This window comes from Melanerpes formicivorus, unplaced genomic scaffold (genome assembly GCF_026170545.1).
Source record: "Melanerpes formicivorus ecotype bairdi unplaced genomic scaffold, bMelFor1.0.p_v2 SCAF_5, whole genome shotgun sequence".
Taxonomy (NCBI): domain Eukaryota; kingdom Metazoa; phylum Chordata; class Aves; order Piciformes; family Picidae; genus Melanerpes; species Melanerpes formicivorus.
Window position 1 is genome coordinate 5,262,896 of NW_027142357.1, and position 21,911 is coordinate 5,284,806.

Genomic DNA, 21,911 nt, shown 5'->3' on the forward strand with positions numbered 1-21,911 from the left:
AAATGTGGCATTCTTCCCTTTTCCCCTTGAAGTGCCTGGTGCAGGAATGCAGTGATTTGAGCCTGGCTTTTCATAAATATGCTCAATTATTTGATATAGCTGTTATCTACTGGAGATGGTTCTAGTTCATCCTAGGGAACAGGAGTTAGAGGTCAGCTTTCTAGCAGTATTATGAGCCTTATATAGCACATTTGGAGAACTACTTTAGGTTTGTGTTTAACTCTGCCATAATATTTCCTAGTTTATCTAAGGGCTAACAAATTGTGTGTCACTAAGTGGTACATTTCTGTGACTGGAGAGAATGGTTTTCCCTTTGCCACTCCTTGCCTGCACCCCTGGCCTGGAGCAGGCAGTGGGAGTGGCCAGGCAGTTCCATAGGTTTTCCATCTGTTCCATCTTCCCTCTGTACATGCTCCGAGTCCTGTAGGGCCATCACCTGCAAAGAGGCTTGTTTCTCTACTGTCTGTTGTATTGCATCCCCTTAACTTCATGCCCCACAATTTATTGCCATAGATGACTTGATCCTGTAACCACAAAAGTAAATCTATAACAAAACAGAACAAAATTGAATCCAGACCACCCTCTGAGTTTTCCACTTCTGTGGTTCCTTCTTGTCCTTGATCCTTTGTCGAAGAGCTGTTCTAATTCTCTTCATACATGCCTCAGAACAGCCTCTGGCCTCTCCAGGTCTGTGTGACCATCAGCTGCCAGCACAATGTTTTAGTTTCCAGTGAAATTAATGCAAGGGTGATTTTCTTGCTCAGTGAAAAGACTGGCCATGATCTGAAAATGACCAAATAAACCTGTCTCAGCTAAGAGCTGTGTACAGAACTAGCCTCTGCCCACTCCTCTGTACGCTCACTGTGCGGAGGGAAGCAGAAGCAGCGTTTGTGTGTCAGGTTTTCATATGGCTGAACGTGGAGAAGCTCTGACCTGCAAGAATAGGCAGTCATGGAACTGCAGAAAACTTCTGCAATGTTGAAAGGGACTCATTAGGAAATCTTGTTTGACTGTGATTCTGTTCCTGAATTGTATTCTCTGGAGTTTTTAGTGTGGTTTTCAAATGAGTCAAGTGATGAGACTTCAGTATTTCCCTTGGAAAGAAAACAAAAGCTATTCCACAGGGAAGAAAGGCAGATTTCCACTTAAGAGGAGCCTTCTAGGAGGTGTTGTAATTTACAGCTTTAATCAGAGATGTATGACACACTTCTCATTCCTCTTTTATTGATGCTTTGTTGTCGTCATTTGTTTTGTGTTGTTTTTTTTTCGCCTAGGTTTGATGATTCCAGTCTTTTGTGTGGTGGAGCAGTCGGACGCCTCTCTTGAATACGATAGCCGAGAAGAGCATGCCGAGTTCGTTCTGGTTCGCAAAGATGTGCTCTTTAGCCAGCTGGTGGAGACAGCGCTCCTGGCTCTGGGGTATTCCCACAGCTCTGCAGCTCAGGCACAAGGTACTCCATAAAGTTCTTTTCCCCCTGCTCTGCACCGGCAGAAAACAGCACCTCGGGTTGTTCAGCGTCAGGAGAAAGCAAGAAATCTGGTGGCAAATCTTGGAAGTGGCTATTTCAGTTGGGTTGATTGTTTAGCTTTAAACTAGGTGTGCAACAAGCCCTACCTTGTTAGCCTGCCTAGAGAGCATTAGCTGGATCTTGCTGGAGTGTGAAATATGGTGATAATGATCAGCATATTCATGACACATTTGTTCTGTGTCGCCAGGCAGGTCACTGCTTCAAGGAAGTCAGCACAGACAGAACCTCTGGGTGTACAGCTGGATAGCTTCTGGTGATTCCTCTGGGTCAGGGGCATTTTGAATAGCATATTATATAGTCTTCAATAAAAAAAAAAGTTCTACATTGTATAGAATGCTTATGCATATATAGACATGCTGTCTTTATGGCTAGTAGCTGTAGTGCTAAATGTGCAGGCTGATTTCAGTTTTCACTTACCATATCACTGCAGAGCCCTTCAAAAAGCTCTACAGTCCCTTCCACTTAGAGATGATTCTCAGCAGCAGGAAAATCTTAAAATAAACAAAGCTTTCTTCTCTCTGCCCAAAATACCAGCTTGAAAAAAGCAAACCTAAAATCCTAATCTTCAGGGAGATGGGCAGGAGGTAGTGGGTTGGGAAAAATCTTTCCAGAATGAACTTTGCATTGCAAGAGGCTTTAAAATACTAAACCGGTTATTTCAGTGCTGGATGAGAAGCCCGTGAGTTTCAGTTTCATCTTCGTATCACCAGTAAAACCTGTGCATATTGAGAAGCTTTGCCTGGGAGTTTGGGTTTGATCTGTTGGTTTCAGCTATTGTGCATCGCTGTGTGTTTGAATGTGAGAACGGGGAGGGGAGGGGGGAGTGGGGGAGAACAGCCGTGCTGAATTCAGGAATTCCAGGTGTGGGTAACAGCGCGGGCTCCTTGTACAAACTACTTTCCAAGCAGGGTGATAATGATTCATTTCCTCAGTCAGCCCCTGCTCTCAGAGAGGCTCAGGTTCCTTCGCAGACAGAGCTCATGCGCATGTTTTTATTTATACAATACAGCAGCAAAAGCTCTGCAAGAAGGTAGCTGTTTTGGTTTTTAATAGGAAACATTTTGTGCCATTTTGGGGATACTTTTTATTCCAAATGTAAAAGGTCAGTGTATCCCACTGTTGCCATCCTGGTGAGCCAGCTTCCTGTTTGACAGCACTATCCATCTCAGTTAACACAGTTGCTCAACGTGTTGCGAGCCAACATGTGGAACACACCGCATTAGGTGGCCAAGATTTGATTCTTGGCACTTAGGAAGGAGAATGGGCTTTGCAAGAAACCTGCTCCATGGAGGCATGCTGCTCGGTGCAGTGATCCAGGCTGGCTGAGCCTCTCACCTGGGGGAAGCTGGCTTTGGCAGCACCTCTCTGTGGTGAGGATAGCAGGGAGGATAGACAGATTGGCTCACGAAGATGAGCCATGGTGCAGGGAGGAAACATCCACTGTGTTTCTAACTTCAGGCTTTGGCAGGGACCAGGTTCAGATACTGATCTGTTGCTTGTGGTCTTGCTCAAACAGCTCATTTAGAACATAAAAGTTGACTCTGTAATTCTTGTAATTAATCAAAAAAGGCTTGGCCATTTTTGTCTCTAAGGCAGCAGTTACCTTCCACTAGAAAATCTCATATGGTATAGCATTTAGAAATTACAGAAAATGCTCTAAAGATCTGTCAGCTAACAAGGGTCTTCCTGGGTTTTATTTACCCTCAGACTGAAGGACCAGTGCTCCAGAGTGTGTTGTGTATGCTGGGCAAATCCTGCAGGTCATGCTGATTTGAAGACTGGAAACTGAAGCATGCAGTGTGCTGTGTAGTGTGTTGCATCTGTGCTATCTGTCTGCAGGCTGGGAGAGGAGGTACAGGCAGAGACAGAATGCTGATAGATCTCTAAGTCTGTTTAGTTTAATGAGAAAATTTACAGAATATTGGGCTATAATCTGTCAATTAGGGTTGGCAGAAGCATGCTGCTAAATTGTTGATGGGAGGATTTATTTGGGAACTCAATTTTCTGATACTAAAAAGAGGGCAAGAAAAAAAAAAGGCTACTTGCTTTATTCAATCCTGTTGCAGAAGTCTTCTTGGGCAGACTTGTAGTGCTTGGCTGAATTTCATTTAGCAATATACACTGCTGAACAGTTACTTAGTTCTTTGTGGTTTGTGATCAGCTGGATTACAGGATCTGCAGGAGAAGCTGAAGATCCTCAGGTGCATTGTTTCAAAATGGTAAAGCTTTGAGCAAGATGCTCTGTAGAACACTGCTGTGAATATGTCTCCCATGTCCTTTAAGGATAAAGTAAATGTGATTGCCAAAGGTTTTGTATCACAGAATGTTAGGTTTGAAAGGGACCTCCAAGGATCATCTAGTCTAACCCCCCTGCCAGAGCAGGATCACCTAGAGTAGATCACACAGGAATGCATCCAGGCAGGTTTTGAATTGTAAAGGCTGTCTAAGCTGTCATGTAGGGTGTAACAATTGTCACCTTTTGAGCTGGGAAAGCGTTTCCACCCCCACCCCCCCAACTGTTTTGGGTGACTGAGAGGAGCAGCAATGTTCACTTCAGCTTGTGGGAAACATCTTGCCTTTAGCAGTTCCTTTAGAAGAGGGTCTCCAGTGGCAGGTGACAGCGTTAGATGTGGGGTCAAGAGGAGCTGTGGCAGCAGAGAGCATTGCCATGCAGTTTCAGCCTCATGCCAAGGTTCACCATGGCACCTCACTGTCCTGCTGAGGCTCAAATACCTGGGACTCTTCCTTATGCTTGCCATCTGCATGGCAGGGTCTGGATGCCAGGAGGAAATGTAGCATGGAGGAGCAGGAGATGTGTGGCCTTCCCAAGAGGGGGTCTGTGTGCCCAAAGGGGCCATGCTGCAGGCTGCCTGGCTGGGCACAGGCTGGAGCTGCAGAGCTCACTGAGGAGGTGATGCTGGGTCCAAGCAGGTGAGCTGCATCCTGCACACAAAGCTGCCATCTGGCCTGTAGCCTTGCATACCAGCTTGTGGTTACTTGACTTACCATGGCTAACTTCTAATCCTGGTTGGTAGGTGAGTTGAGAAATCTTAGCATCAATAACCCTGAGGAAAACAAGTGCCAGGAGGTATACATAACGGTGGCCCTACGCCTCGCTGGAAGAACCTCTTTATTCCCTGCAGTTTGGGCAGGACACATTTACTTCGCAAACAGCTGGTTGTGGACATTTTTTGTTGATGGTGGCAGGAGCAGAGACTTTTACAGCAAGCAAAACTTCCTTTCTCTGACAGGAGCTGTGAAAAGTCTCCTGGAACAGCATGGGAATTCGTTAACAGCTTGGCACTGGGGTGTGAAAGTTGGTGGTGTGAATGGCAACAAAGGTTTAATAAACATTTACGTATTTTTCTTTCATCACTTGAGTCTACACCTGACGCTGGGGAACATGCTACATGTACCTTCAAGAGAGGAAGAGAGTCATGCTTTAAAGAGACACCTGTTCTATATGTAGTTTAATAAAATTTACTTGCCCCAGTGCAATTATTTTTTGTGGTGGGTGGAGTATCGTAGCTGGGCTGTGTCAGGGAAGGGAATGGGTAGGGGCTGAGAGCAGAGCACTAGGAAAGCAGCTGCCTGTGCACAGTCCTGCAGCTCCAGGACCTGCAGTGAATGCTGATCCCTTCCTTGGAGGGGGAGGGGGAAGAGCAGTGCTAGTTTGACACTCTTTGCAAGTTCCACTTAGAATCAATATGAAAAAGAAGCCAGTGTCATTCCTTGAGGTTATAGGTATTTATATATATCTTTCTTTTGACCAGTTTTTTCTTAGCTGTCATGAGTATACACACAGGACTGGTGTATCTTGTCTGCAAGAGCTTGCGAAGCTGAACTGGGCCAGTGTCATGGAGTTGCCTTCTCTTCCCTGGTGTTGCTGCTCAGTATGTTGGGTGGGCAGTGTGGAGCGCCTGCCCTGGTGGCAGCTTTTGCTGGGCACTGGCAAATACTCGCTTGGGTTAGTTGCTGTCTGTGGTCACCACAAGGAAAGGGTTGCACAGAGGAGTGAAGTGGTGCTGAGGTGCCACGTGGAGCAAAAGGAGGGGTAAGAAAATGGCAGAAGGAAGTTAGAGCAAGGAAACATCAAGGCTTTCCCATCCCTGTCACTGCAGAGATGGCCAGGCCCTGGTTCTTTAGTAATGTATTGCCATGAGCAGAGCCATTGCAAGAGGCAGTGCCTTGTGTTAATGCTTTGAAGGCCCCTCTTCATGGTGCTCTTTTTCTTCTGCTGCTGTGTGCTGAGTGAAGAGCAGGAGAGGGATACGACTGACTGCAGAGCCAGGAAACCACCGCACAGGCGTGTAAGGGCTCTCCTCTGAATCCATGGTGTGCATGGCTGGGGCAGGCAGCGTGCAAGTGCCTTCATGTCCCTCTTGGGGGCCTCTTGCGCTTGAGACCTGTGTTAAGGAGCATTTCAAAGCGAAGTCCACACCTGTTTGATAGGGTGGTGTTCAGTGAATCAGTCCCAGCCCCAGGCTGCTGTGTGTGAGAATGTGGCAGCCTGAATGCCAGGCCTCTTCCTGCTGGCTAGCCTTTGTGAGGCCACTATGACCATCTGGCCACGCACAGCGTCATAGCACGCGTACAGATATGTGAAGGTGTGAATGCCAGTGAGGGAGTAGATTTGCTTAAGCTGGTCTAAAAGGCTCCCGGGCCAGTTGGGAGGACTTAAGCAGGTGATTAGTAGGGAAAGATCCTCTGAGATATTTCCATCTGTGCTGTCTCTAGAACCATAGTAACTTCCAGCTGAATGTCAGGTGAAGGCAGAACATACCAGTTGGGGGCTGTGTTGAACACACAGAAGCTGGTTTTGTATTTCTGTAATGCAGTAGATGTTGTGGTGAAGTCCTGCTAAACTGCGCTTGATGTAGACAGCGAAGTTTGCTGTGGCTGGGATGGGCTGGTTTTAACACATGGCCTTGCTAGGTATCAGTGTGGGGAAAATGAGAGGAAACATGGGCTCGTGTTTTACCTGTAAATAATGTGCAATAAAGTACAAGGGTGTTATAGTCTGGGATCATCTGACTCCTCAGATAAGTGCCTGGGGTCATTTGTCTGAGCCCTGGCTCCTTGTTCATGTGGTCAAAGACCTAGGCAGTATGGTACTGGGGTAGTGAATAGGAGAGAAGTTGGTGATGTAATGACTTAAACCAAATACATGTTGGGTAATTTCCTGCCTCTGTCACTGCTTGCTGCTGCTTTTTTCTGGTTTGTTTGTACAGAGATGGCACAGTTGTCAGTCTGTGTGGAGTTGCTCTATTTCTCTCAGCTCAAACTCCTTTACACACTCTGCAGCAAAGTGTGTACAACCTGTGAAACTGATGGACCTTAAAACCAAGACATCCCACCTTAAAACAAAGGAAAGAAACCAACACAGCCCTCTTCTGAGCTCCTTTCAGTTCCATCTATAATTAACGGCTCCTTACCATTAGTAATCCCTGTGGCCCCTCTTGCTTTTTATGGGCAAGCTCTTCTTTCCTCTTTCCAGTTTTGCAGATAACGAACTGTAAAAGGCCCAGATGAAATAATCTAACACTAGTATGTGTGAGGTTACAGACACACTAGTATGTGTGAGGTTACGGACTCCTCTACCCTGCTCTTGTGAGACCTCACCTGGAGAACTGCATCCAGTTCTGGGGCCCCAAGTGTAAGAGGGACATGGAACTGCTTGAGCAGGTCCAGAGGAGGGCCACAAAGATCATCAGAAGGCTGGTGATCTGCCCTGTGGTGACAGGCTGAGAGAATTTGGGCTGTTCAGCCTGGAGAAGAGAAGGCTCTGGTGAGACCTTACAGCAGCCTTCCAGTACCTGAAGAGGGCCTGCAAGAAAGCCGGGAAGGGACTTTATACAAGGGCTTGTAGTGATAGGTCAAGGGTGAATGGTTAGAAGCTTGAGAAGGGTGGATTTAGACTGGAGATTAGGAAGAAATTATTTACAGCAAGGGTGGTGAGACTCTAGAACAGGTTGTCCAGGGAGGTGGTGGATGCCTGCTCCCTGGAGGTATTGAAGGTCAGGTGAGATGAGGCCTTGAGCAAGCTGGTCTAGTGGAAGGTGTCCCATGGCAGGGAGGTTGGAATTAGATGATCTGGAAGGTCCCTTCCAACCCAAACCATTCTATGAATCTCGTAGTGAACCCTGACAGACAGTTTCATGTCAATTTCTCTGGGAGTGCAAAGAAGGCTGGATTTTTCGCAGCAGTACTCAGCCATCCAGGTCAAAGTTTCCTTGTAAAAGCTTCTCCTTCTAGAACTGTGCATGGCTTGAGTTGTATTCTTTGTCTTCCTTCCTGATGTTTGAAGAAAGTGGGCTGAGTACTTCTCAAATATTTATTTCCCTCCCTATATGCAGACATTTACCAGCAGATCACTCTTTTGTCCTCACTATGAAACTTCATGACAATTCTTAAGTGAAACTTAATTACAGGAACCATGAGAGAAGGTCAGAATTTAATGAGAATATTTAAAGCCTTTTCCTTCTTTCTTTTTTTTTCTCCCCCCAACCTTTTAGGGCATAATGGCTACAGGATTTGAAAGACACTGTTGTTAAGGTTTCAGCAACTCATGCCATTTCAATTAAAGCCCCGAGTTGTCTGGAGGTTGCTTGGAACTTTTAAGAAAACTTCTGTAAAAGATAAAAGAAGAGGTAGAGATTGAGGTTGCTTGTATTTGTAAGCGTTACTAAAATTAGTGTGGGGTTTTTTACTGTGGGAAATGTGGCATAGAAAGAAATGCTAGGAGAGATAGATATATATATATATACACACACACACATGGAATATATCTGATGTTTTACTTTGGATTATATATATATATACACCCATATTTATAGTTTAATGTAGATTATAAATAGACATAGATATATTTTACACATCTACAAAAATATATTTATGTAGAAGTATAATATATATATTATATATATATATGGCAACAAAAGATCAAAATCCAATTAATACACCAACCTTTTGGGTTTCTTGTCACCCTCCTTCTCCATCTGTAGTGGTTTTTTTTAAAACTAAGCTCATTAGCCTGGCAGCATGAACTCTAGTGAATACTTGATTCTTTGATAAGCTCACTGTGAAAGTTCTCAGCTCCTAACCAACGGTCAGATCTCTCCTTTTCTTCCTTGCCACCCACCCCATGCTGCTGTCTGTAAAAGTTGCCATGTGCTGTTGGCTTTCTGATCCAAGTATATTATTTACAGGCTTCTTGTGATGGAACAAAGCCTTCTACAAATAATAATCTATGTTTCTCGATGGCAAGCATCTGGGTAGTCTGAGTGAATGGGTAATTTATTAGTGTTTGAACAGCTCAAAGGAGGGTAACCAAAGGCAGCGCTGAACAGCTCAGCACTTCTGCCGGCCACTTTCCGTCTCATCTGCGGTTTGTGACTGAGCACAGGCAGCTCAGAAGGAGGAGGGGAGGCGGGGTAGGAGGAGGGAGCAGAGTGGACAGAGCGGGCTCTGGCTGCCCCAGTGAAACCTTTCCCTTTCTTCCTGCCCTGCCTGTCTGTGAGGCTGGCAGCCCGAGGCCAAGTGCTTGGAAAGACAACGGTCTTTCGGTAGCGGCTCTGGGGGCTCCTGTGGGCTTCTGACAGTGGTGTGCGTGTAGTTTGTTCGTTCCGCAGTCACAATGGATCAAACCCAGGCTGTGCCAAGGGTGGAAATCATTAAACCTTTTGTTCTTCTCTCCCTCTTTGTTCCTGGGAAATATTGCTAAGGCTCTAGCAGCAGATCCGTGCTTCTGTCTGATCGGAGCTGTGTTCCTTCGTGCTTTCCATACACTCTGTGTTGCAGGCTGTGTGGCAAAAGATAATGCTGAAAGACAGAAGTGACTTCAAGGTTTGCTCTCTTCAAGGAAAGATTTTCCCATACTCTGCCAGTTTTGTAAACCAATGAAGAAATGTTGGGGAAATTGAGCCGCAGACATTTTGGTGTCAGAGCCACCCTTATAGTAGTTTAGAGTAAACCAAAAATCAAGTTCACTCCCAGAGGCCTGTGTGTACTCAATTAAAAACTTAGATCAGCATATAATAAATGCAGATTTTTCTTGGCCAACCTCCCAAGCTCTCAGCTAAGTCCACAAGCCCGTGAACCACTGGTGTTTTTGAGGAAAATTGGGAAATAGCCTTTATTAATTTCAATTTAAAAATATTAATGATTCTGATAACAAAGCAGCACTGTATTTAAAAAGGGGAATAAATGCAGGTAGACTGGGTCTTCCCCTGTACAGAGGAGGCAAATGAGGTGCAGATAGCAGCCTGTTAGCCAGCTAGCCGCAGTGATGCGAGGAGAACTAAGCCTGGTGGTGGTTAGCACATTAGGGTGGCTGAATTTGCCTTTTTCTTCCTTTAGTTCTTAAATATTCCTGTCAGCTGAGATTTTTTTCCCCCCAGTCTCTGTTCTAGGCAGCATTTTAACCCTGTGGCACGAGGGGATGCCTTTTGCTCCAGCTGCAGATTGCTTTGCCCTATCTGCCTTCCCACAGGGGATGAAGCTGAGCCTACCTCCAGACACTTCGTTCTTTAACCTGTCAGGGGCAGGGCTTATCCTCCAGGTTGGCTCCTGCTTGTGGGAATGCATGGCTCAACTTTTAGTATCTCTGGTTTGCCTTGGGCATATGTTCTGCTATGGAGCATTTGAGATGGATATGCAGTTGAGAAGAAAGCAAAGCTTTTTCTGCTGGCTGATCTGTCCTCAGTCCATTTATCATCAGTGCCCTGCCTGGGATCTCACTGCACTGTGAAGGGGAATTGGTTTGAGTACGTGGAGAGCAACAGTGCTGTCTGTGGGGTCCCTTGCAAGGCCATGGTGCATGGTACTTCTCAGTCCACTTTAGCCATGTAGACAAGCTGAGTATGAAAAACAGCTCATTTTGAAACTGAAAACCTAACAAAGTAAGGGGGGAGAACTTAAAGGGGGTAGAAAGTCCTTCCTAGTTTAAAGGCAAAAAAAAAAAAGAGAAATGGCAAACACCCTGATCTGTCTTCTTTGTTAAGTTGTTTCTTTAGGAAAAAACTTTGGCACTGACAGCAGAGGCTCAGTTCAGGGTGTTTCTGACCACCTTGCATGAACACTGTAGAAGGGACCCAGCTTTGATCCTGCTGGCCCTCACTGGAACATAAATGAAGCTGTCAATCAGCCACTACATTTGATGTTTGCATCTTCTTGTACCAATTGGATTTTCCAAGGACAGTCTGTCCTCCTGCATTGTTTGTCATCAGGGGTCTGCAGGAGATTAAATGGCTGCATTTACAGAATGGAAAGGCTGAGCAAAAGGCAATGCTGTTAGTAATCTCCTTGGGCCTACTGTCCTGCTTGCTGGAAGCTCACTCAGAGTATCGGCGAGGGCTCAAATTCAAGCTGCGGCTGAGAGAAGCGGCTGTGCACGTCCTCTCCCATCCGCTGAGCTATTTGGTTATTCAGGCTGCGTGTCTCTTCCTCCTCATACCAGTACAGGGCTCTGATTTATCCAGATAACTTAAAAAGCAGGAGAAGTTTATACAGGTGTAACTGAAAAAAAAAGGCATCACATGAAGCTGAATGAAGTGAGGTTGGGGTATTTATGGGCAATTTTACTTTCAACTGTATTCCATCAGAAAAATAATTCTTGTAGGGGGAAATAGCTGTCAATTAAACAATGAAGCTATGGTGCTGCTGGGATCTAGGGGCTGCATTTCGTTCTGTTTTCACTCCCTGGTTTTGTCTGTGCAATGTCTGACTTCACCTGGCTGTTGCCACAGCTAACAGCAAAGAGTTAAACGAGCAGGCTAGGAGGAGAGTGCCAGTGCCAGTCAGGATTCTTAGCTAAATTGCTTTCATACTTTGTTTTTATAATATATTTGCTACATAGCCACATTTTGGCCTTTTCCTTTTCCTAGCAGAAATCATTATGTGGGATAGCTGGTAGATAGTTCCTACTTTCACAGTGACAACTTGGTGCTAAAAATGCCCCTTGGCACAGGGATCGTTAACTGGTGGCAGTTTGTCTGCCTTTCTGAGGAGGGTTGGGTTTTTTTTTCAGCACCAGCTATTGAATGTATGAAATAGTCTGTGGGGGAAAAGTGTTTCTCGGGTGTTAAAACTGAGGACGGACCAAATGCTTGAGGAAGAGCATTTGATACCTTATTTGACACACGATTTGTATCAAATAATGAGCTGTAGGTAATACAGAATCCTCTCAGGAAGGTAGAAGGAGACGTTTAGGCAGGACTGCGCAGCAGTCAGCGTGAGAAAATTGGCATTTGGAGCAGTGCTGCTGCAGAAGATGTTTCCAGCGTCACTGGTTCTGTATCCATTTATATAGATAGGGCAGCGATTACGTCTTTTTCAGGCTTGCTGATGGGTCTAAAAACTACATGCATTGCAAACATAAAAGTTTCTTTTTCTGTGGCTTGAGTCTGGAGAACAAGTCTTTTTTTTTTCCCCCCTCCCTTCTCAATCTGAAAGCTGTATTTGTTTGCTTAAAAGAATGGAGAATGGTATTTCCTTGGTAATATTCAGAAAGATTTATTAATATTTTATTGTGGAGCTTTTAAATAGAGGGCTACACATACCAGTCCTTTGCTGCTTTTTTTTTTCTTTGGTCCTGATAGCTTTGCTAAGCAACACCATGCATTTGCATTTTCTGATCACTAAAAATGCCCCCTACCATAAATGTGTATATGAAATTGAGAACCTAATTAAAAGATTAACAGCATGTACAGTACTTTACCCAAAAGGCATGTGTTAATTTGTTAAAACACTAAAGATTTTTATGCTGTCTTTTTTGACACCATCAAAATATTTTCAGTGGAACTGCTTGAACCTGATCTCTTTATTATAAATTCTTCTGCAGAGCAAGGCAACTTAATTTCATATCGAATTGCATAAGGAATTATAAATTATCTTTTCTAAGAGACCTATGACACTAAAACTCAGAATGAACAAATAAAACTGATTTGTTCTGGTACAAATGAAGATACATGGCAGTATTTTTATTACAGACACCATTTGTTTGGATTGAGTGTCTGAATATTTGACAATAAGACACAAAGTGCTCTGTGTGAGCAGTTGTTCTGGCAGTGCATCTTTAGGTGTTTTACAACTAATTGCCACAAAACAAAGAAACCCAAATCAACAGACCTCAGCCCCACCCATAAAACAAAACCCAGTGCAGAATGGGATAAATCTGTGCCAAAGTGTGTTTTATGTGCACTCAGAGAAGCAGCGTGATCTGCCTCCTGGATCAACCATAGAATTGTCATTTTGTTGGCAGAAGAAAGGCTTGTTGATGTCAGAAGTGTGCTTTAGCTCAGAGGAAGGTGACTTGCTGTGGGTTGAATGGTAGTTTCCAGCTAGATGGGAGATGCCACAGTCCAGGTTAGATCACAGAGGTGAAGGATTGCAAGCCTGGTTTGTAGTGGGGGAGGATGGTTGGTGTAGGATGGTGGACTGGTGGTGGACTTTCCCCTGAGGCAAAGGGAAGTGTAGGACCTGCTGTGGCCCTGTTGGTGCCGTGTCACCCAAGGGATGTTGTGATGTGGCAGAGTTGGGATTTCTTTCCCTGCTGGGTGCTTCTGGAGGCATCTGGAATAAACCTCCCTTCCTGCTCCTAAAGCAAAACCAGGAGGTGTTTTCCTTTGGGGGAACCAGTAAATACCACCGAGTATTTACCAGTACCACTGTGCTGAGCCCCAGCAACTGCCACCACCAGGGCCCACAGGTGGGTGTCATGCAGCTTGGCTGAAATCGCCCACTCCTCAAAGGTTCACAGAGCCCAGTCCAGGTTGGAACCTAAGCAGCATGTCAACATCAGGTCAGTGCCCACCACGACCATCATGTTTTTGGGGGTGATGGTGGGCCCTGTGGGGAGAAGGGGCAAGTCAGGAGCAGGAGACACTGCGCTGGACACCAGAACAAGTTGCCCGGGGCAATTGTGGATGCCCCCTCCCTGGAAGTGTTCAAGCCCAAGTGGGATGAGGCCTTGAGCAAGCTGGTCTAGTGGAAGGTGTCCTTGCCCATGGCAGGGAAGTGGGAAATAGTTGATCTTTAAGGTCCCTTCCAACCCAAATCATTCAAGGATTATTTTAATAGTAGAATATTGTCCTTATGGCAGAATTCAGTAGAAACTGGCAATTACTAAAAGTTTGTCTTTTGTAACTATTCTCCATGGAATTTTATTCTGTTGTTGAACATGTAAAATGGTTTATGGTAAATTTACCATTTTTAAACTGAACTGTGTCTGCCTTGCTGCCAAAGTTGTTCAAATGCAACTGGGTGTCTGTTTAAACGGGTTAGGTTGATCTCTATAACAGTATTCACTGTGAATGTATACATAGAATCATAGAGGTTGGAAGGGGCCTCAGAAATCATCTGCTCCAACACCCCTGCCATAGGCAGGCATTCCTCTCAACTAGATTTGGCTGCCAAGGCCTCATCCAGTCTGGCCTTGAACACCTCCAGGGGAGGGGCATCCATAAGCTCTCTGGGCAACTCGTTCCAGAATCTCACCACCCTCCTAAAGAAGAACTTCTTCCAAGGATCCATTCTAAACCTAGTCTTCCTTAGTTTCAAATCATTCCCCCTTGTCCTGTCACTAAACACTCTTAGGAAAAAAAATCCCTCTTCAGCCTTCCTGTAGGATCCCTTCAGGTACTGGAAGGGAGCTATAAGATATCCTTGGAGTCTTCTCTTTTCCAGGCTGAACAACCCTATCTCCTTCAATCTGTCCCCATAGCAGAGGTGCTCCAGCCCTTGGATCATATTTGTGGTCCTCCTCTGGACTCACTCCAACAGTTCTATGTCCTTATAATGGCAACAACAGAAGTGGATGCAGTATTCAAGGTGGGGATCCCACAAGAGCAGTGTTGTTCATAAAGGAGCTAATTAATGTTCTACTGACCTTTGGAGGGTTGAATCAATTTATCATTAAGAGTTCGTTTGATGCTTATAGGGATGTTCTTTTCTTTATCCAGAAGTACTTTCCTTATGCCGTTTACCGATAGAAAGGTGCTTTTGTAAAGCTGATTGTTGTTCCCTGACACTGAAGCACTGCTGACAAATTGTCTAAATTCCAATGTATGATTTTGGCTAGAAGGGGGCTAAAAAAATATAGTACTTCAGAGAGGCAAGTGGGAAAGAAATGCAAGGACTTTTAGCAAGAGAGCTTCCACAGTCTGCTTTGAGTGAGATGAGAACTGGAGCATTTGTGGTAAAATGTGGAGTACTCTTCACAAACCATTTTTGCCCCTTAATCCAAAGTGATTTCACTAACAACTATTTTTGTTACCATGAAACCATGGGATTTTTCTTTCCTTTCCTTTCTCTACCTCTGTAGTTAAATTTCATCTTGCAAGAACTTTTTGTGGCTTAGGTTTTGAGTGTGTGTGCGCATGGGAAAGTGGAGAGGGGGAAAGCAAAATGTAAGAGGAGAGAGCCAAGGGAGCAAGTGCTTCAGTGCTGTTTGTAATAGCAACCTTGTGTCTCTGAGGGCCATCAGTGTGATTTTTGGTGAAGCAGTGAGCACTTACACCATCTTGCTGAGGAACAGCAATTCCCTTGGCCCATTCTTGTTCAGTTCTTGCAGAAGCAAGATTGGGATGGAGTTGCAGGTCCAGCAACTCCAGGACTATGGTGGCTGTGCAGTGCCCCATGGTTGGAGTTAGTGGAAGGAGAGGCTGTTACAAAACAGAAGTGGCATCAAATGTCTTCAAGGCTTCCTCTGAGTCCTCCTCTTTGTTATTTGTGTCTCTTGTACGTAAACTCTGGTTTTGCATGTAAATGTGATGGAGATGGAGAAATCTCAGCTGCAGATGGAAAAAAAAGCCCCAGTGTCTTGATATTTAAAAAAAACCCAGAATTAGAAGGAGATAAATTTATGTAGCCTTTGCACCATAATAATGTGGAAAGACCTGACACAAAGCCATAAGGCTTTTTTCACAGATTCAGTTGTCTGGAAGTTGTGCAATGCTGTTTAAACGGGATGACTTTTAACAGATCGCAATAAATGTAAAAATAAAATCAAATCCTGTTTTCACCAAGGATTACATGATGGCACTGCTGACTCCCATGCACTTAATAGACACTTTGTTTTTCTCCAAGTGCTTAGAATTTTGTGTGGATTTTATCTGGCCGCATATCCAGGAGCTGGGTCTGAATCCAAGCTGCTGTTAGCTGAAGGGTACATGGGATTGTTGAAGCCCTCCTGTATGCTGCATGGTGAGATATTTAGCCTGCTTAGCCTGGAGAAAATAAGGCTTGAAGGAGACCTTATAGTGTCCTTCCAGTACCTGAAACGGGCTACAAGAAAGCCAGGAAAGGATTTTTTACAAGGGCTTGTAGTGATAGGATGAGAGGAAATGGATTGAAGCTTGAGGAGGGCAGATTTAGACTGAATATTGGAAGAAATTCTTTGCAGTGAGAGTGATGAAACACTGGAACAGGTTTCCCAGGGAGGTCTTGCATGTCCCCTCCCTGGAGGTATTCAAGGCCAGGTGGGATGAGGCCTTGAGCAAGATGGACTAGTGGAAGGTGTCTCTGCCTATGACGGGTGGGTTGGAACTAGATAATTTTTAAGGTCCCTTCCAACCCAAACCGTTCTAGGATTCTATGTGTGTCTGCAGTTGCATTTGCAGCAACGTAGGTGTAGCATGCAGATTCTGTAGTAGATAGGCAGCCCCTAGTCCCTGTATTTTTAGATACAAAATGTAGTTGGTTTATGACAGACAAACTTCTTGAGTCAACATGGTGTTTGTCTTACAAAACCTGCAGTTATTTTCCCTGAGTGGCTGTGGGATGCAGTTTGTAGCTTAACAGGAGGAAAAATGGAATGTATTCTAATCATTGGTCCCTTGAGTCAGGTCTTGCCTTGTAGCAGCTTCTTTATAGAGGAAGGCTTAGTTCTGTTTCCCCTGACCTCATACACCTACTGAGTGTCTTATTCCATCCAGCTAGGAGTGTGATGTAATACTTGGGGGTAAGAAGAAGCTCCCTGATAGAAGGAATGATGAGTTCAAATCTGGAAGCAAAACCTTCTCTGATTTCTGTGGTGGCTAGTTTATGTCTTTTCTATAACGTGCTTTATAGAAGGGCTGTGTTTGCACAGAAGGAGGTGCCAGAACACTAATAGAAGTCAAGTAGCTCATCTGATGGGTGGGACAGACTTCCCAATTCTACTGGGAAACAAAATTAACCCTGTGTGGGAGTGCAATACCTGGCATTGTTAATTCTGACATTTCCTTTCCCATACTTGTAGGGCTCTTGATGAGGAGAGCCTCTGCTTCTTTTACAAATCTGAATTTATAGAGAGAAACCCCCAGATCTTAGAGGATTCTGTTGGAAGCTTGCGAGCATGCTCCAGTTTGTGGAAAGAGAACATGGAACAGAAAAGAATCCAGGCATTTTGCTTTGCTGGGAACCAAAACGAAGGTGGTTGGTGACTTTGGGCTGCAGCATTGCTCTCTGAAGCACGTTGCTTTGCGGGTGTGCAGGCATGCGACAGCGCGATCTGTGTGGGTCTGTGTCGGTTTCAGACACGCCTGGGGCCTCCTGCAGCCCTCTTGTTATTTCTGAGTGCCAGTGGGGGATGTGTGGAGATGGGGAAACGAGAGAACTGGGTATTAGAATTCAGTAGCAAATTTAAATTAAGCAGAAACCTCAGTATGTTATAAACTTGTAAGGCTATATATACACTCTGGCATGTGGCTGGACCATAGTCATGCTCAGCAAACCACTGAATATTATAGGACAGTTCATATGTTTCCTAATTCTTCCCAGAAAAAAAAAGGATTTCAGTTAGTACTGAGCAATATCTTGTTATCCCATTCCTACTATGGGCAGAACAGCAATTCAAACTTGCAGAAATAACAGATAAGATATTTCCTTGATGCTACATGTAAGGTCTCCTGCGGAACAGCATAGGGACTGGAAGAAACTGGGGCTGGAAGTGACTTCAGGGAGCTGTTGGGGTTCGGTGAAGGTTATGAAGAAGCAGTGCTTTTCCTTTAGATGTCCTGTGAAGAGAGAGATGGGAAAGGGTGAGAGATGCCAAAGCAGGAACCACACACAATCAACATGGCTTTTTGAGCAATCTCATTTGGGACTTTGCTTCCTTTGTAGGAAAAACTAAGAACAGAAATGAAAAATCTAGTAGTGGGAGAGACAGTGTCCTCATCTCTTAAAACCAAAGTGTTGAGGTGCATATCTCAGAGTTAAATGTTCCTAGCAATGGTGGAACCCTAAATGCAGTGTTCTGGTACTGCTGTTCCAAAAATGGAACTAGAAAGGTTTGTCTTGGTGTGAGGGCTAAGTGATATGCAAAAGTTACTGGAATACGGTGGTGCAAGACGGAGTTCAAAATTAGCACACACAATGCTGTCAGTGTTCACAATTGTAGGTGCCGTAGCTTCAACAAGAAAATTAAGCCATGTTTTAAGTTACAGCAGTGTAAATCAAGTCAAATGCTTCTGAAGTCAGTGGAGTTTTGATTTCCACTGATGCAATTGAGGGCAGAGGTTGAAACAGGGTTTTTTGTTTCCAGATGTGTATCTCAAGCTACATTTCAAACTGGTTTTATTTGAAGAAGTAACCTACCTGTTGGAAGGCAGGTTGGAAGCATAGGTAACAGAGCTTCAGATATGCTCATCTATGAGGATCAGCAACCACTGTTGATTGTTTGCAAAGAGCTTCTTTGGGGTGTTCCATCCATGTGACTTTCCAACTGTGTCCTAGTATGGAAAACCAAGCTCAATACAGCTCTCTTGGAATGAGTTTTAGCTACAGCAGGGATAGGCCAAAGCCATGTTATTACAGAATGTTTTTCCTTACATGAAAGCCATCCGTTTGTAGGCTATTTTTTGCTTAATGAACTTCAGAGTCATTTTATTATCTTTTATAATACATTGTAGAAGTTTTGGGTTTGGGTTGTTGCTTCCTTATGTGAACACTTGAGACACAGATATGTGGGTCCTGAGAAGATCCACAAATATGATCAGAGGGCTGGAGCACCTCCCCTGTGGGGAGAGTCTGAGACAATTGGGGCTGCTCAGCCTGGAGAAAAGAAGCCTTCCAGTATGTGATGGGAACTACAAGAAATCTGGGAAGGGACTGTTTACATGCGCTGATAGTGAAAGAATGAGAGGGAATGGATTGAAGCTTGAGGAGGGCAGATTTAGACTGGATATTGGAAGAAATTCTTACAGTGAGGGTGGTGAGACACTGGAACAGGTTGCTCAAGGAGGTTGTGGATGCCCCTGCCCTGGAGGTGTTCAGGGCCAGCTTGGATGAGGTCTTGAGCAACCTGATCTAGTGGAAGGTGTCCCTGGCTGTAGCAGAGGGTTTGTAAATAGATGATCTTCAAGGTCCCTTCCAAACTACCCCATTCTGTGATTCTATGAATGAACACCACAGAAATTACCTGTAGGAATGGTCCTACCTCTGCAGTCATGGAGAAAGATGACTTGTGTCCTGGGAGGACAGAAGCTTGGGAGCTCTTAAGACTGAAAGAGGGGAGACATGTTTCATTTAGCCTGTGTAAGATTTGATCTGGTTTCTATTGCTTTTCTGAAAACTGGAGGAAGGAGAAAGCTGCAGAGTAGGGAGGTACGTGAAGCCTGGAGGTAGGAGCCTTACAGTAGGTGATGGTGTTGCTTTAGTTGTGTGTGTCTGTGTTTGACTAAAACACCTTTTTGGCAAGGGCTGAGAAGCAGGTCATTAGCTTGATTGATACTTGCGTGTGTGTGTAGGAAGGCTTTAAAAGAAGGGGAAAACACTGGTTAATTTGGACTATTTGTGGTTGAAATACCATAAACACTTGGATGTAATAAGGAAAAGACAGTAACTTTTTGTTTTTTGTAACTTGTTAGAAAGACTACTTGGAATTAAGATTCATACATTTAGCAGAGGAGCTTTCCTTGTGAGGTTTTAATATAAAAGTAGGGTTCCCTTTCTCACTGCAGCCATAAATCAAGATGGTGCCTTCTTTTCTTCAGAGCTTGAGGTAAAGAGTTGTGGTTTTACAGCACAAGGTGGTTAGTACTTGTCTGTAGACTTTTAAATAGCACACAAATACACAAGATTTTTCTTTGATTAACTTTTTTTTTTCATGTATTAACAAGGTGGTTATGTAGGAAGCTTTAGAAATCCTGGGAGATTTATGATGTCATATGATGTCATTACAGCAATACGCTGCATTGTAAAACTTCAGAGCAACCAGGGCTGTACCACCAGGGAGAATAATGGAGCATTCATTCACCCCTTCCAAACCCCAACATCACATATTCCACAGGCTCTCTTTAGAGCAGGAATTGTGCCTATAGGGATGTGTAGTGAGAAGTTGTGCTCAGGAGGGTGTAATCAGAGTACCTCAAAAGCAGTGGTGGATATTTCAGTTCCCAGAAGCTGTTGTGTTAAGACTGCACAAAAGCTAGACACTCCCCGAGGTAAAAACTCTTCAGATGGAATTGGCTGAAAAAAAATCTTGGCTAGCTCATGGAGAGCTTGTGAGAACAAGTACTAGAGGCCAAATTCTGCTCTCTTACACCATCCTACGTTTGGACCAGCGCCAAAGACAAGCGCTTTCCCTGCTGCGATGAGACTGGAGGGAGTACAGCTCTGAGGGGTCTGAGCAACCAGTGACTCTACTCTAAACCACACACAAAATGAGTTTAGCAATCTTGGACTGTTGAACAATGATTCATTTTATAATATGACCGCAAAATGTAGCTGAGTTGGTAATGATTGCTTCAAACAGCTCAAGAAACTGAATGAGCGAGGAGGAGCTGGAATTAGCCTTAGCCCTAGTAAGTGTCCTTGTTGGGCTGGAGGTCAAGGCTTCTCAGCATGGCTCTTGCCTGGGGCTGCATGGGTACAGACAAAGAAAGGTCTCATTCTTCAGCTGTAAACGTGCTTCAGCAGCCACCACTATCTGCTGACACTTGAAAGCAAAACAAAAGGAAATGTTCAGTCTGTGGCACCTTAGTTATTCAGGATGTTACTGGCTGTATGGCCAACACTTCTCTAGTACGGGAGGGTGAGGAAGACACAGCAAACTTCCACAGCCATTCTTTCATGTCTGTAATTACTCCCAGACCTAGCAGCAGTGGCATTTCATTTTGCAGAAGAGCATGGCAGCAGATTTCTTGGTGTTCAGTCCCACATGGTAGAAAAGTTCCAGTGCGCTCTGACCTGCTTTAAACCAAACCATCCTGCCCCATGCATGCATGTCCAGAGAATCCCCTTCTGCAGGAGACTGCCATTTGTGGCAGGGGTTGCTGCAGCAAACTGGGGTGGAAAATCCTGTCTGGATGTTCAAGTGAAATACTTAGAAATTGTAAGGAGACAGATTTTGAGAATGTAAATTAATTAAATGGCAGTAATTGCATTATTGCACTGTCTTGCCAGGGAAATAGCTATTCCTGTACAAATCTATTACTGTGCTGGATCTTGGAGTAGAGTGTCATGTTTTGGAAGTGCTTTAGGTTTTCCAGATCTGTCTTTCTGCTTTATTTAATTCTAACTAGTGGTAAATGGCAGCTTAGTCCTGCAAAAGTGGTCCTCATCCTGCTTCTTTGAGTTGTTAAAGCTGTAGGAAGACTGACTATTTCCAGTTTGGGCTTAGTTTGCAGAAGTAATTAACCATAACCTTACCAGTCTGGTCCAAGTAGCTGCTTGATGACTTGCCCTGTTGGTATCAGTGTCTGTGGATCAGGACAGGGGATGTTAGGCTTCTTCCAGATAGAAGTCCTATAGCTGTCTATTGTGCCTTCTGCTCCTTGGATGCTGGAAGTGAAAAGTGTCAGGCAGGTGAAAGAATTCTGTGGTGCATTTCTTGATTTGCAAGGAAAAGGAAAAAAAACAAAGCTTGTTTTATGCTTTTTTTTTTCCCTCCGTGTCCTGATTTCTCTGACCTTACTGTGGTTGTGTCCCTCTTCAAATCTCCAGTGAAACCATGAAGAGCATGTTTCAGAAACAGAACTGAGACACTGGATGCTGCCTAGCACATTTTTAGTCCAATTAGAAAAGCTACTTGGAAGTAATTTTTGTTTTTTAATGCTGAAAACAGGCACTTCTCTATCGTTACATCTATAGTAGTTACTCATTAGAGTATTTCCTTATACTTTTAAGTGGGACATGTAGTAACCCTTGGATAATGTTTGGGGAGAAATGAAGAATAGCATTCTCACTTCCCACAGAGGAAAGAGTGTCCTGGTGTTGCTGGGACTGAATCCTGGGCTGCAGGCTGTTAGCGGTGTGGAGTCAGCCGTGGCAGCTGACCTGAGCTGGCTCCAGGTAAATCCTATACCCTAAATGTCACACTCATCATTAAGGGGGAAGTTTCCAGAGGGTGAGAGCTTCCTGCTTGGGCTCCTCTCCCTTCTCCTGAGGACCACCTTTCCTGTT

The 21,911-nt window shown here is 44.4% G+C and overlaps 1 protein-coding gene across 1 annotated transcript in view; it reads left to right on the forward strand.

The window, feature by feature from the left end:
- Positions 1-21,911, forward strand: part of SATB2 (SATB homeobox 2) — a 139,331-nt gene that overhangs the window by 19,349 nt on the left and 98,071 nt on the right. Inside the window, exon 3 of the mRNA XM_068137944.1 lies at positions 1,275-1,451. Within this exon, the coding sequence (XP_067994045.1) occupies positions 1,275-1,451 (177 nt within the window). The remainder of the gene's footprint in view (positions 1-1,274; positions 1,452-21,911) is intronic.